At 43.9% G+C, this 16,106-nt stretch overlaps 1 protein-coding gene across 2 annotated transcripts in view; it reads right to left on the reverse strand.

Moving 5' to 3' along the window:
- DCX (doublecortin) overlaps window positions 1-16,106 on the reverse strand; it is a 140,627-nt gene that overhangs the window by 14,078 nt on the left and 110,443 nt on the right. The window contains exons 4-5 of one of the 2 annotated variants that reach the window (XM_070759585.1): window positions 15,927-16,029; window positions 13,153-13,275 (exon numbers count right to left, since the gene is read on the reverse strand). In XM_070759585.1, coding sequence (XP_070615686.1) covers window positions 13,153-13,275; window positions 15,927-16,029 — 226 coding nt within the window. Of the gene's footprint in view, window positions 1-13,137; window positions 13,276-15,926; window positions 16,030-16,106 lie in introns of both variants that reach the window. The other variant, XM_070759584.1, reaches the window with a different exon arrangement.

The raw sequence follows: 16,106 nt of genomic DNA on the forward strand, positions 1-16,106 counted from the left end.
ACCTAACAGGCTTCAGAAAGGCTGTGTGCATGCAGGGGGGGGGGCAGTGCATGAGGGAGAGGGAAAGGGTGTGAGCATGTACACACACATGCTAGCACACACACGCACACCCCTTTTGACATGCAAACCAAAACAGGTTTGCCACCACTGATCTAACCCTAACTCTCCCTAGTTCTCTGGAATGTAAAAAGTAAAAAGGGGGGAAGAGCTTTCAAACTGCTATTGGAATCTTGCAATGAACATAACGTGAAGACTCGTGTTCATGCTTTGGCTATGTATTATCTCCAAGGGCTGACAAAGCATAACAACTGCTGAAATTAGCATGTTCATTATTCTCCATTACAATTCATAATAAGGTGGAGGGAAAGCAAACACAGATACTATAGACACTACTATTTGCTATTAATCCCTGTTAATGCATTATGGTGGTCTCTTGGCAGCTGGCTGAAATGTCTAATTCCTTTTCTTCTGTGGTTTCCTTTTTATTAGCTTCTCAATCTAGCCTCTGGTTCTGGAATTCACAGTGATAACAGCATAAGAGAATAAGAGTTGGAAGGGATCTTGGAGGTTTTCTAGTCCAACCCTCTGTCAAGCAAGGGGATCTATACCATTTCAGACAAGTGGCAACCCAGCCTCTTCTTTAAAGTCTCCAGAGATGAGTACCCACAACCTCTAGAGGCGAGCCATTCCACTGGTTAATTGTTCTCTCAATTGTTAATTGTTAGGAAATTTCTCCTTAATTCTAGATTGCTTCTCTCCTTGATTAGCTTCCATCCATTGCTCCTTGTCTTCCTTTCTGGTGCTTTGGAAAACAGGTGGACACCCTCTTCTTTGGGGCAACCCCTCAAATATTGGAACATTTGAATGATTTATCTTCCAAATGCTGGATTAGCATTTTAGACCAGCCAGTTGGATGCTGCTCTCTGCTGAGCCAAGCGAAAGCATCCCATGTGGTGTCTCCAAATTGAATAATTATGGTTTTATTAATGGTATCCTCGTTTAGCATTAATATCTCACCCCTTACAACACAAGTGTCTCCTTGAATGTATTATTATGGAGGTTCTTATATACAGTGGTACCTCTACTGAAAAACGCCTCTACTTATGAACTTTTCTAGATAAGAACCGGGTGTTCAAGATTTTTTTGCCTCTTCTCAAGAACCATTTTCCCCTTACAAACCCAAGCCTCCGAAACTGTAACTGGAAAAGGAAGGGAGAAGCCTCCGTAGGGCCTCTCTAGGAATCTCCTGGGAGGAAACAGGGCCGGAAAGGGCAGGGAGAAGCCTCTGTGGGGCCCCTCTAGGAATCTCCTGGGAGGAGACAGGGCCAGAAAAGGCAGGAAGAAGCCTCTGTGGGGCCCCTCTAGGAATCTCCTGGGAGGAAACAGGGCCTCCACCCTCCCTGTGGTTTCCCCAATCGCATACATTATTTGCTTTTACATTGATTCCTATGGGAAAAATTGCTTCTTCTTACAAACTTTTCTACTTAAGAACCTGGTCACGGAACAAATTAAATTAGTAAGTAGCGGTACCACTGTAGTTGCAAATCTTAGAATTGTGTAGTTGAAAGGGATAATAAGAAATTTGCAGTTTGCAAGAAAACCCATTCGACCAGTATATTTTAAGCTGGTAACTTTAAGATGTGCAGACTTCAAATCCCACAATTCTCCAGCCATTGTGAGTTGAAATCTGTACATCTGAAAGTTGCCAAGTTTGAAAAACATTGGACTATGTGACCTTTTGGTCTCTTCAAAATCCATGCTTCAGTAATTGTATCTGATTGCCATTGGTGCTACTTTATAAATGATACTTGCTGGAGACGGTATCTGGCATTTTAAAATGATCATTTACATGGACAGTTTTATTACAGTTCATATTTTTCAGGGAAGATTCAACAATTTATGATAATCTGTGTAACTGGTAATTTCTATGCTTTTAATTGGGGAGCATAGTATTTTGAGTTTTCCTAGGGAATCTGGAATTTGTCACTTTGCTCAACACATCTTGAAAACAGGCCCTGTGGCAGAAAGAATGTTGACTCATCATAAGAAATTCTATGGTAAAGGAATATGGATTTTTAAAAAATCACATTAGCAAAACACCAGTGCTGTTCATTGATCCAAGTTATTATTAAAAAGCCAATCAATTTAAGTCTCTTAACTTTTGACTTCTGTCTTCTGGTACTATTTGCCAAAGAAGCCACTGTGTTGTTTAATGTTACTTATTTATTTTGCAAGGGGTGGGGCCAGGGCCGCCATCAGGAATTTTGGGGCCCCATACAGCCTAAGTGTCTGGGCCCCCCCTCCCTTCTTCCTTCCTTCCTTCCTTCCTTCCTTCCTTCCTTCCTTCCTTCCTTCCTTCCTTCCTTCCTTCCTTCCCTTTTTCTTTTTTTTCTCTTTTGGTTTTTTTCCCTTCCTTCCTTCCTTCCTCTTTCTTTCTTCTTTTTCTTTCTTTCCTTTTTTCTCTTCTTTTCCTTTTCCCTCCCTCCTTCCTTCCCTCCCTCCCTCCCTCCCTCCTTCCTTCCCTTTTAAATTTTCAAACTGTCTTCTTCATATTCCTGGCTGAGGAATTCTGAAAGCTGCAGTCAACTGTCTTCAGCCATGGTCCAGCCCTGTGCTACGGACCCCTCCCTCCACCCCCTGAAGAGGCCGGGGGCTTCTTTCCAAAGCCAGTGGCAGTGATGCCAGAACCCCCTTCCCTGGGGATGGGAGCGGGGGGGGGCTCCACTGGTCCCCCTCAACAAGACCTTCCGCAACACATCAGCCCTGCTGGGCAGGCCTCTTAGCCCCACCAAAGAAATGGGGGTTAAGGAAGACCCCCACCCCCCACCTTGCCCCAAACACTGGCACTCTGCATAACCCATGTGGGGGCTTTGGCTTCCCCTCTGCAGAACAGAAGCTGGGGACCTCTCCCTCCACATACACTGGATCCCTATGGCCCATCCGAGGGCTGGCAAAATAGGTGTGCCCCCCCACCTGCTTTTCTATCTCTATCTCTCTCTTTCTCTCTTTCTCTCCCTCTCTTTTTGTCTCTCTTTCTCTCTCTACTTTTCTTTCTTTTTCTCTTTTTCTCTCCCTTTCTCTCTCTTTTTCTCTCCCTTTCTCTCTCTTTCTCTTTATATCTCTTTCTCTCTTTTTTCTCTCTCCCAACCTCTCTCTTTCTCTTTCTATCTCTTTCTCTCCCTCCCTCTCTCTTTCACTTTCTCTACCTCTTTCTCTCCCTCTCTCCCTCTCTCCCCTTCTCTCTTTCTTTCTCTTTCTCTTTCTCTCCCTCCCCCTCTCTCTTTCTCTTCCTCTTTTTATCTCTCTTTCTCTCTTTTTTCTCTTTTTTCTCCCTTTCTCTCTTTCTCTCTCTCCCCCTCTCTTTGTCTCTTTCTATCTCTTTCTCTCCCTCCCTCTCTCTTTCTCTTTTTATCTCTCTCTTTCTCTTTCTCTCTCTCTCTTTCTCCCCCCTCTCTCTGAAGTGGGGAGGGCCGGGTTGGCACCAAGGGAGCTCGAGACGGGGTGCAAAAGCAAACTACTGTGCCGGCCCGGGCCCACATCGGAAGGAAGGAAGGAAGGAATTGTAAAAGGGGCGATCAAGAGAGGAATGGGTGAATGAATGGACGGAGGGTGGGAAGGAAGGAAGGAGGGAGGGAAGGGACAGGAACAGAGGAAGGGTGCAAAGTAAGCAAGGAAAGGTGTGAAAGGGGAGAGTAAGAGAGGAAGGAGTGAAAGAAGGGAGTGAGGGAGGAAAGAAGGGAGAAAGGAGAAGGAAAGCAAGAAATGGAGGGAGGGAAGGAAAGAAAGAAAGAAAGAAAGAAAGAAAGGGGGAAGAGACAGGAACAGAGGAAGGAAGGAAGGAAGGAAACTTATGAAAGGGGAGAGTAAGAGAGGAAGGACTGAAGGAAGGGGGGAGGGAAGAAGGTAGGAAGGAGAAAGAAAAGAAGAAATAGAGGAAGGGAAGGTAAAAGAGAGAAAGAAAAAGAGAAAGAAAGAGAAAGAAAGAAAAAGAAAGAGAATGAAAGAGAAATAAAAAGAGAGGGGGAATGAAAGAAATGGAAGGAGGGAAGGAAGGAGAGAAAGAAAGAGGGAGAAAGAAAGCAAGAGAAAGAAAAAAGAATGAAAGAGCAAGAGAGAAAGAGAGAAAGAAAGAAAAAGCAACGCAAGAAATTGTGATTTTTACAATTCCCTCCCCCGCTCCCCACAAACCAACTACCCCTCTACCGCAAGGCGCCGGGTTCCCCTTTCTCCCTCGCCCGCATCCTTGCCGCGATGACTCACCAGAAGTCTGGAGACCCACGCGGCTCCTCTGGGGGCCTTGCGGAAGGCGGCGGCGGAAGCCCCCATGGCCGACGGTGGGTGTGAGGGAGGATGCTTTCTGCGCGGGTGGAGGCCCACCCTCGTCGGAAGAGCTGGGCAAGGGACGCCTCGGGGAAGGAGGGCAGGGCGGGAAGGGAAGGAGGGGGCTGGCGGGGGTTTAGGGAAGGGGAGCCGAGGCCAACCTTGCAGGAGTCGAAAGCCACCGGGAGAAGACTGGCCTCAGCAGGAGAAGCGCCGGGCCCGCCCCCCCCATTATTCAGGCTCTCTTCAGGGTTGGGGAGTTTTTGGGGGGCGCCGGGGCCCCCCAATTTTCCAATTTTCCCCGGGCCCGGGACAGCAGTCCCAGTAATACCCGTCTATCGGCGGCCCTGGGTGGGGCGGAAACAATAGAAACACTCTTGTGGTAACATTAAGCTTTTTGTGCATCACAGTCTACTTCTCTAGAGAGAATAACCTGAATTTATTTGTTAGGCCTGACCAACCAGATCCACATTCAATTTAGCTGATTTAAGGCTAAAAGAATCTTCTCGTCTAATGTTCAGCATCTGATTAGAATTAGATAAGGATTAAAAGCACTCAAGGGGAGTTAGACTGAGTTTGCTACATAGGGATTCTAGGCTGATCCCTCTTTTCACTCCACCCCAGGTTCTGCTATTCTTTCTACATTCCTCCATTCTTAGCTGTGATTCATTAATTAACCGGTGTTTGAAAGTGAGTGTATAAGCTGCAAGGTCTTTTTCTCCATTGTAATATTTTATTATTATTATTTTGATCAATTGTGCAAGTACAGTAATATAAGCCAAGGAATTTCAATGGAGGTTTGGATGTTATCCAAACAGAATTATATCTGAATTCAAATCAGCCATGGTTCATAATCCAAACAGATAGATTGAATATTATGAGAGCAAACTTCTACCCATTCAATTAGATTTCTTCTTTTCTTTATTCTCATATTCAATTCAATTCAATTTATTAGATTTGTATGCCGCCCTTCTCCAAAGACTCGGGGCAGCTAGTATATGTTCATAGAATCATAGAGTTAGAAGGGTCATTGGTGTTCTTCTATTCCAATTCTGCCTTCTGCAGGAATATCCATCCCATTCTAGATAAATGACTGTCCAGTCTTTTCTTGAAACCTCCAGTAATAAATCATCCACAACTTCAGGAGGCAAACAATTTTATTATTTAATAATTCCGAGGGTCGGGAAATTCAGGTATTACAGATCTTTCACAGTGGAATCCTTGTGGTCTCTAAGCTTGGCTGTTTTCTTACAGACATTTCATTACCAAAGTAAGTGACGTTGTCTTTGATAATGAATGTGGGGTTAGTCTCCTGTTTATCTTATTTATTCGATTTTTATGCTGCCCTTCTCCTTAGACTCAGGGCGGCTTACAACATGTTAGCAATAGCACTTTTTAAAACAGAGCCAGCATATTGCCCCCACAATCCGGGTTCTTATATACAGATACCTGCAGTACTGGGTTGCTACCTGGACTGGGGGGAGGCTGTTTCAGTAGCAAAAATAAAGATGCGCACACAGCCGATCAGCGTGTGTGTGCGTGTTGGAGCAAGATTTGCTTCCTGCGCAGGAAGCCAAATCTCATGCAAGGATGTGCACAAGTGTGAGATTTTGATGATTTTCATCAATTTTTTGTTTCTGCACATGCACAGAGGCAAAAAAATCTCACACTCGCACACATCCTCACAGAAGGTTTGGCTTCCTGTGCATGCGCAGGAAACAAATCACGTTCCGATGCGCATGTGCAAGTGCTGGGATCACGGAGCTCTACGGGAAGCACACCAGTAGTGGTGGTAAGCGGAATCTGTCCCTGGTTACATATCCTGAAGTATTGCAACGCATGGTTCCGGTGTTGAAGACTCTGTGCTCTATTCTTTTTGTTTGGTCATATTCAATGGCATTGATGATGTTGTCTAGTTCAGTAATGAAACTTCTGCAAGAAAACTACCAAGCTTAGACCACCAAGGATGCCTCATTTCAATCCTGGCCTAGAAACACTATCTTCTACACCTCTTACTGTAAAGCTTCTCCACATTACATATGTCAATTTCTTCCATAGGGTCCTAATCATCCCCCACCCCCACCCTGGTAAAAAAAAAATGGAGGCCTACAAGGAAGAGTGAAGCCACTCTGCAGCTGTGTCAGTTCCGCTGAGCTATTGCCAACAATTGATGTGACAACACAGAGAGATGGACGCTTTTGTCTATAAAGGTCCCCCCCCTCCCCAGCTCAGTGGCGAAAACAAACACTGCATTATTGTTGTTAATTTCTTGCTTCATGTGAACCTCTTCAGCTACTTGACTTTGCCTGATCACAAAAATGTATTTCTTTGTCTACAGGAGATTGAATAATACTTTCTATTGTTGGCAGATCGATCGGTCCGCTCTTAAACTAGAAACTACAGCTGAGCAAAGTATGTTATCCTGCCCTATTTTCTCTGAATATATCAGCGATTTCGGGGGTGGGAGGTGGGTGGGAATCAATTCCTTCCAAACACAGGATGGGAACAAGCAAGAAAGATTCCCATTATTATTTGGAGGTAGCAGGCATCCCTTCTGTTCTAAAGATGTTCTATTTCTTTAAAAAATAAAATAAAATTATATATATATACAGTAGATATAAAAAATAAAGAGATTAAAAATAAAAACTAATAATTAAAACAGAAGGAAAAGAATAAAGAATGAAAATGAAAGCAAAGCCGAAGGAAAAGGAGAAGAAAAGGGCATTGGTCTTACCTGATACACCTCTTCTCGTAGGGTGGAGCTAATTTCCAAGAATGGGATGATGCTGTCCCTTCAGCCAATGAGGACTAAATCTGAGAAATTGATATCTTCAGCCTTCTGCCTCAATTCTCCCTCTTTGATGAAGGATGATGGTCAGATTCGGCGTTGTAGCTCCCAAAATCAACAAACTAGAAGACAACAACTTGATGTCTCGAAGGCCAAACCAGACTAACTTTGGGTGGGATTGGAGGTTAGCTCCACCCTACAGGAAGAGGTGTATCAGGTAAGACTATCACCCCTTCTCCATAGTGCGGCCAATGCCACCAGCACCTTGGTGAAAACCTGTGGTTCTGAGGAGAGGCCAAATGTGAGGGCCCTGCATTCATAACGGGAGGGTCCTGCATTCATAATGGGAACCTGCATAACAAAAGTGAAGAAATCTTTGGTGGGAAGACTGAATCGGGATCTGCAGGTAGGCTTCGGTGAGATCGGTCGAAGCAAGGAGGTTCCCCTTCCGTATGACACTGAAGATGAAATGAAGTGCATTTTAAACCTCTTATATAAAATATGGCAATTTAGATGCTTCAGATGAAGAATAGCTCTCCACCCACCCGAGGAATTGGGGATCATTAAGAAGACGGTCTGGGAAGCAGAGGCCACTTAAACCTCAGGGCAGGGCAGAACCTCCCAAATGTCCCTGACAGAGAGGTTTAGATTTGGGTTGTCTAAAGACATGGAATCAGAGTGATGGAGAGATGCCACCTCCTCTTGGGCCCTTTCAAGATCATCTTGAATTTCTGGGGCAATACCCTCCAAACAGCCCTTCCCCGAGGAAGGGTTCTTGCCACCAAAGGACCTTGCGCAAATTTTGTCCAGAGCCTTGACCCTGCAAGACTCGTCCTGCTGAGCAGCCCTGGAGACCTTGTCCGACCCAGCCGATGCGACAGAGTGTGGGTGGGGGGAGTGCCCGCTATGGGAGGAAGGGCCAGCAGTGGCTGGGAATGCCTCTGAGGTCAGGGCTGCAGATATTGAATGAGTGCTCTTGTGAGAGAGATCCGTGTGTTTGCTCTTGCCTGCCTTAGCCATCATTTTATATCCTTTTAAGATTAATCGCTGCTGGAAAGGAGGGCAACTAACAAGGCAAGTAGGTGGAAATGGCCGCTGTGATACCCAAAATGGCCACCCCACACTTCAGGAAGACAATTTTCCCACCAGACCTAAAAAATGGCTACCATCACTGTTCCCCGTAGGCTGCGTGCCCGCGCGCCCCAAAATGTCCCCCCCCGCGCGCCCTTTTCCATGGGCGTGCAGTCCCCATCCCCCTGCCAGCTCGTGGGGGGGCGGGGAGGTGCCGGCAGCAGAAGGGAAGGGAGCCGCGGCTGCCCCTGCCTCCCCACGGTGCCTCCGGCCCCCTCGGCCTTTCCGCGCTGCCCACTGCCCGCCCGATCTGCCCCCTCTGCTCCTCCGCCACCTCCTGCCTTTCAGCGCAGCTCCTCCCGCACCCGGAACGCACGCCCTGCTCGTCTCACCTTTGCCGAGAGCACTTTCATCCCTGGCTCTCAGCAAGGGGGGCAGGCGTTCTCTCAGCGGAGGCCGGCGAAGGTAATATTCAATGTCGGGGGCGCGCGGGTGGTTGCGCGTGCTCCCTATCTCCCTGCTAGCCCACTCGGAATATTCAAAATAAGAAAAACCTTCGCCGGCAAAGGCTTTTCTTATTTTGAATATTCCGAGTGGGCTAGCAGGGGGATAGGGAGCGCGCGCAACCGTCCGTGCGCCCCTGACATTGAATATCACCTTCGGCGGCCTCTGCTGAGAGAACGCCTGCCCCGTCTCTCCTGCAACCCCCTTGCTGAGAGCCTGGGACGAAAGTGCTCTCGGCAAAGGTGAGACAGGCAGGGCGTGCACGCGTCACTGCTGAGAAGAACGGAGAGAGAACGAGAATGAGTGAGAGCAACAGACAGCAAGATAGAGAGAAAGTGAGAAAGAGAGAGAGAGAGAAAGGGGGAGAGAAAGAGATAGCAAGAGAGAGAGAACAAGAGAGAGAAAGAGTGTGAGAAAGAAAACAAGAGAGAAAGAGTGAGAGAGAGAGAAAGCAAGAGAGAGAGAGAGAAAACAAGAGAGAGAAAGTGAGAAGAAGAGAGAGAAAGAGGGGGAGAGAGAGAAAAAGAGAGAGAGATGAGAGAGGAAGGAAGAGAGTGAGAGAGAGGAAGAAAGCAAGAAAGAGAGAGACAGAGAAAACAAGAGAGAGAGAAGAGTGGAAGGAAGAGATAGAGAGAAATAATAGAAAAAAGGGGAGAAAAGAGAAATGAGAAAATGATTGAGGCAGAGAATGACAGGAAAGAGAGAGAAACAGAGAGAGAAGTGACTCTTCATTTAAAGCATATGGTAAAAGCACTTAAATAATAACAGAGAAAAAAAACCCAGCCCTCACCTGTTTTTATTAATAGTTATGTTTTTGGTTTTGCTGGTTGATTTAGTTTTAATAGTAATGGATTTTGGTTTTTTTTTATTATTAATTTTTTTTAATAAAAAAGAAGGGATTTTTTTCTTATTTATTTATTTATTTATTTATCTATTTATTTGTTTATTTATTTATTTATTTATTTATTTATTTATTTATTTATTTATTTATTTATTTATTTATTTATTTATTTATTTATTAATTATTCTATGCTGCCCAGTCCCAAAGGGACTGTCGCTCAGACACTATACTTTTCCGCCCACACCGGGAAAAAATTAGAGGGTACATTGGCTACCATTAGGAAAGAAAATGGCCTCGTGTCATTAAAATGGCTACTGCTGACAGAGCAAGAGCCGTGAGCGATGTCCTGATGCAGTAGGAAGCGAGTGCCCCCTGGAGGGAGCCAGATGGTAAGGCTATCCCTGGGTGACTGCATTGATGTGAGGGCAGTGGCAATGGGCCGGCGGGTAATCAGTGAGTGGCTACAACCAGCCTGTGAGGCAAGCTCCAATGCTAGAGGCCAAGTGACAGGTGCATTAGTGCAATGTGCAGTTGCGAGCCCTTCTGCTGTCACCTTGGGCCAAGCAAAAAGAGTCTCTCCTGGCTGGTGGTCGCATGAGCTTTAAGCCTCCAGCAGTAGATAATCAATATATACAGTCACCCTGTGGCCCAAACCACAACACCACCGGACAAGCTGAGTAAGGAGAATGGAGCAACGATCGCAAGGCTGCTTGGGGGAACCCTCCCCCTTCTAATGGCCCCCTGCTTGATGGCCAGAAAACAGAGGGAGCCGAATCTCACTCTTGCGTTCGACCCAGCGACAACAGTGACAACTCATGTTGACAATCTCTGTGACAGTCAAGGACTGAGTCAAAGAGAGGGAATTGAGGCAGGAGGACAAAGATATCAATTTCTCAGAATCAGTCCTCATTGGCTGAAGGGACAGTGTCATCCCATTCTTGGAGGTTAGCTCCACTCACTATGGAGAATGAATATTAGATATGTTTGCTGTCTTGAGTTACTTGTAAAGTAATAAAAGTAGAATAAAAATCTAGTAAATAATAAATTAATAAAGGAAAATAAAAGAAATATAAAAATGATTTCCAACTTTCTTTTCAACAGATATCAGAATAAATTCATATTAAGCTGTTACTCTATGTTTACAACACAACTTTTGTTTTTTTCTATTACCTAGTGTTGGTATTATTTTTTTCTAATTATCAAATGAAATCTATATATCATAATTTCATTTTTTCACACACACACACACACACACACACACACACACTCCAGAAAGGGCTTCTGATCATCACTGAAATTAATCCATGTTTTTTCTTGAATCAAAGCTGTCCATTGCACCTCTCAGCCAGCTCTAAGAATTTCATCGAAGTGTAGAATAACTATGATTTCCTACTCAAACCATGATATATTATAACATACCGTCATTGCAGGGCTATTGTGAAGAACAAAGCAATTAAACAAGCACAAAGAAATTGTGCTCCCTCCATAAGAATCCTACTGAAATCCTTTCTTCCTTTGAAGAAAATACTGAACCCACATTTTTATCAAGTCAAATGATAAAATGATAAAATGCTAGGACTGGGGTAGGCATAGTCAGCTCTTCTATGACTGGTGGACTTCAACTCCCAGAATTCCACATGTGTACATGTCATAGAAGTTGAAGTCAACATGGCATAGAAGAGCCAACTTTGCCTACCCCTGTGCTAGGGGAAAAGATTCATAATACTGGGCTCCAGTTTTAAGAAAGAACTACTCAAAAATTTGAAGCACATCACCCAGTGGTGTCAAACTCAATGTCAGGCCAAAGCCATCATGTGGGGTTAGAACAGCAATGGGCCACCATTCCCGGCGCCACTGGAATGTGGCCGTGAGTGCACACATGCATGCACGGTGCGGGATTCAGCTTCTCACACGAGGATGTGCAATTTCTGGCCTTTTTTGCTTGTGCGAATGCGCAGAAGCAAAAAAGCCAGAAACAGCAAAAATCAGGTAAGTTACCCCCGCAGAGACATCCTTCTGGCAGTGAGATTTGGGTAAAAATTGCTGGCTTCTTTCTTTCTGTGCATGCATGGAAGCAAAAAACCACAGGTAATTTCTAACAGAATCATGTCGATTGTGCGTGCATGTTGTATGCATGCCCAGTGACAATGGAGCTAGGCTACATGCTCCATTTCCGCCACTGGAATGGCATTCCCGCTGTTTCAGGGCCTGGCCCATCCCTGAGTTAGAGATTTTGGACTGCCACAGTAGAATAGTATTAGGGGAACTGGGAGGGGTAGTTGCATAAGAGGGAAAATTACTAGTCACAGCAAATTCCTTTCTTAGAGTCCAAGGTCATCTTTTGTCCTGCATCAACAGATATAAGGAGGAGGTCGGTGAAATCCCTGCACTCGGACTGGTCCTCGTGATGAACTTGTGGGTGTGGGGATGGGGGTGAAACTGGAAGGAAGTTAGTATTGGGATGGCAACAGCGTGAACAACATGGCTCTGATAATAAATCGAACCTTGGGTGAGAGAATTGGACTGGAATCTGATTTATTTTCCAGATGCTATTTGGGGCACAATTTCATGGAGGGCCACATCAGGCCTGTGGTTGACTTGGGGGGGGGGGTTGCTGACTGGGTGGGCATTGCCACCTTCATGCCACTCACTGGGCATGGCTGACTAGGTGGGCATGGCCAGATAAGTGGGCATGGCCATCTCAACACCACTCCCCAAACTGCTGGCATGTTTCCTCTACGCATTGGGTAGACCAGGAAGGCCCTGTGGGCTGGATCCGACTACATCACAGGTTAGATCCAGCTCACAGGCCTTGACCTTGACCCCCCCCCCCCAGCATAACTGAACTGAAGAAGCTTCTTGGACAAGAAGCAAAATACTTTAAGGAAAAGCTAAGTCCAGTTGCCTTTTGAAAAAGCACCTTTTGGATAACTATAACCAGGCAGCAGGCTAGAAACTGGGAGTGTGTGAGTTCTAGTCCTGCCTTAGCCATGACAGTCAACTGACCTTGAGCCAGTCCCATTCTCTCAGCCCAGCCTATCTCATATTTTGTTTCTGTGATGAATATAGGAGGAAGAAGTTAGACATGTTGACTACCTTGAGTTATTTGTAAAAATAATAAAGGCAGAATGCAAATAAATAGTTTAAAATATTATTTCTCCTGGAATGCCGATGATACAACTAATGGCAATAAATTGCAATAGCAGCTACTGCTACTGTCTTAGTTACTCACTTCTAGCTTGCTCCCTTGTCCAACCCTAATCCAGTGAGTTAGAGTTTGGATGGCCATAATATGCAAGATAAGCCAGGATGGGGACAGAAGGCAGCATAAATAAACAAAGATTAGGTTATTTCATGGACTCTTCCATAACATTGGAATTGGTCAGTCTCCAACCAGCCCTGGATCATTCAACCAACCCTGGATCAGAGGAAGGCAAAGTTGGCTCTTCTATGACAAGTGGACTTCAACTCCCAGAATTCTTGAGCTAGCATGATTGACTCAGGAATTCTGGGAGTTGAAGTCCACAAGTCATAGAAGAGCCAACTTTGACTACCCCTGCCCTAGATCCATGAGGACCTCATGTTTATTTGTTGGAAGAGAACAATCACTCACCATCCTGAAGGTTACCTGAATCAGCTGGTGATTTGCTCCGGCGCAATGGAGCTGGGCTTTTTGCAGAACTCTTCTGTGGGGTTGGAGATGACTTGCTGCCTGGAGTGGTAGGCGGGTTTGCTTTCATTACTCGACACTCTGTAAATGAAACAAAAACAGTACACACTCAAGAGATCCTGGTAAATGTGATGCTTTTTAGAAGCTGAACACCTATATCTTTTATGTACTTTTGATGAATGGAATTCAAGTTCCAAAATTATCTGCAATGTTCATGCTGCCTTGTATAAACTTTGGAATTCCACCCAGTTGAAGTCCATCCAGGTTGGAGAATTCTGATTTGATCCAACTTTTCAACTTGGTACCTCTCACATAATAATAATAATAATAATAATAATAATAATAATAATAATAACAACAACAACAACAACAACAACAACAACAACAACAAAAGTTGGAAGGGGCCTTGGAGGTCTTCTACTCCAACCCCTTGCTTGGGCAGGAGACCCTACACTACTTCAGACAAATAGTTATCCAACATCTTTTTAAAAACTTCCAATGTTGGAGCATTCACAACTTCTGGAGGCAAGCTGTTCCACTGATCAATTGTTCTAAATGTCAGGAATTTTCTTCTTAGTTCTAAGTTGCATCTCTCCTTGGTTAGTTTCCACCCATTGCTTCTTGTTCTACGCTCAGTTGCTTTGGAGAATAGGTTGACTCTCTCTTCTTTGTGGCAACCCCGGAGATATTGGAACACTGCCATCATGTCTCCCCTGGTCCTTCTTGCAACAGTTCTTCATATGTTTTAGCCTCCAGTCCCCTAATCATATTTGTTGCTCTTCTCTACACTCTTTCTAGAGTCTCAACATCCTTTTTACATGTACACGATGAGGCAGTATCTCATTAGACAATGTCTTGTAATGTCTCACTTCCTTTTCTGATCTGCACTACAGAAATGTTTGAAAAGTCTTTGCAAAACTTCATGACATCAAATTAATTGGATGAATCTTCAGTGAATAAACAGATCAATTTTGTATTGAAACTGCTTTGAGTGGCTTCCCTAATGGGAACCAATCAGAAACTCATCATAATTTAGTATGACTAATGAAAAACAACACTTGATCTAAATATGAGACATGGATGCCTGGCAGAATAATTTCACTTTGTGCTAAACATACCTATTCCTGATAGTGTAAGTTTCCTAAATTATCCATTTTGGCTTGAAATAAGGCATTGTACTATGTTTCTACACATTCTAGAATGTCTCTTCAGAATCTAACTTTAGGATCCTGAATTATGGGAAGATACTTTTATATACTCTCCAGGCATCACCAATCTAATTAGGAATTATCAATTTTAGCTACAATCTAATTGGATGGATGCATGCATGCATGGTTGGTAGGAAGAAAGGAAGGAAGAGATAGATAGATAGATAGATAGATAGATAGATAGATAGATAGATAGATATTTTATAGTTATAGTTTATTAGATTTGTATGCCGCCCCTCTCCGAAGACTTGGCTTGGAAGATAGATAGATAGATAGATAGATAGATAGATGGATGGATGGATGGATGGATGGATGGATGGATGGATGGATGGATGCATGGATGCATGGATGGATGCATGGATGCATGGCTGGCAGGAAGGAAGGAAGGAAGGAAGAGATAGATAGATGATAGATAGGTGATAGATAGATAGATAGATAGATAGATAGATAGATAGATAGATGGATGGATGGATGGATGGATGGATGGATGGATGGATGGATGGATAGATGTGCGTGTGTGTGAGAGAGAGGAGGGGGGAGAGTGAAGCTGTGGAGGAACTTCAATTCCTATGTAGTATAGAAACTGTTACAGAAAGATGTGACATTCGCTTTCCCAAACTCTCCAAAGCTACTTTTTGAAATAAGATCCAAAACATTTCCAAGATAATAAAAAGAAAGGAAAACCAAGTGAAGGAGATCCAGCTAGTGATAATTTCTTACAAGCAGTGATAATTCCCACAAAAACAAGGGTGCCTGTCATGGTCTGGAGAAGCAATCTTTAAGGTACAACATTCTTGCTTAGTTCTTAGAAAGTAGTAAACGTCTTTAATAGCTTCCAGATGAATCACAGTTTCTCAGCACAGAAGTGGCAGGAGGGGAAACTTAGTGGAGTCTTCCATGATTGCCAGGTTTTGTCTAAAGGAAAAATAATCAGATTTATGGAGGGGATTTTGAAGGACAATGTGGCAAGAAGCAAAAAAGACTTTGATGAGATTTACAATCTCCTTGTGAAACACAAAACATTGTTTCTTGTCTTGTCTTCTGTTGCTTTGGAAAATAGATTGACCTCTTCTTCTTTGTGGCAACACCTCAAATACTGGACAATTGCTATCACATCACCCCTAGACCTTATTTTTTCTAGACTACCTGAACCCCAGTTCTGCAATTGTTCTTCATATGTTTCAGTCTTCAAACCTTTAATATTTTAGTTGCTCTTCTTTGCACTTTTTCCAAAATCTCAGCATCTTTTTGTAGTGTGGTGATCAAAATTGGGGACAATATTCCCGGTGTGGTCTTACTGAGGTTTTATAAAGCGGTACTAATACTTCACAGGAATTTGAATAGGTTTCCAATTTTGGTAGGTTGGGTTCCAATGAGATGTATAAAATGCAAACTGAATTCTATTGTCGGTCTGGGTAATATTATTTAATATAAAATGTCTAATACAAATACAAGGTAAACCTCAATTTAGCAAGAAGATAACCTTCCCCTTTAAAAAAATTGTAATTGTGGAAGAGATTTTACCATTTTCATCCAGAGAAAAGTCATCCTGGGCATAGCGAAATTTTTCTGGGCCACAAGCGATAAATACATCATCATCACCAAAGAAATCATGAAGGCAAGTTACCTATTGAAAAAATAAAGTCATTCATTTAGTGTGAGTTGGCAGCATTCATTTTATTGCTCAGATTCCTTGAAAACTTA

This window comes from Erythrolamprus reginae, chromosome 8, assembly GCF_031021105.1.
Source record: "Erythrolamprus reginae isolate rEryReg1 chromosome 8, rEryReg1.hap1, whole genome shotgun sequence".
In the NCBI taxonomy this organism is placed as follows: Eukaryota; Metazoa; Chordata; class Lepidosauria; order Squamata; family Dipsadidae; genus Erythrolamprus; species Erythrolamprus reginae.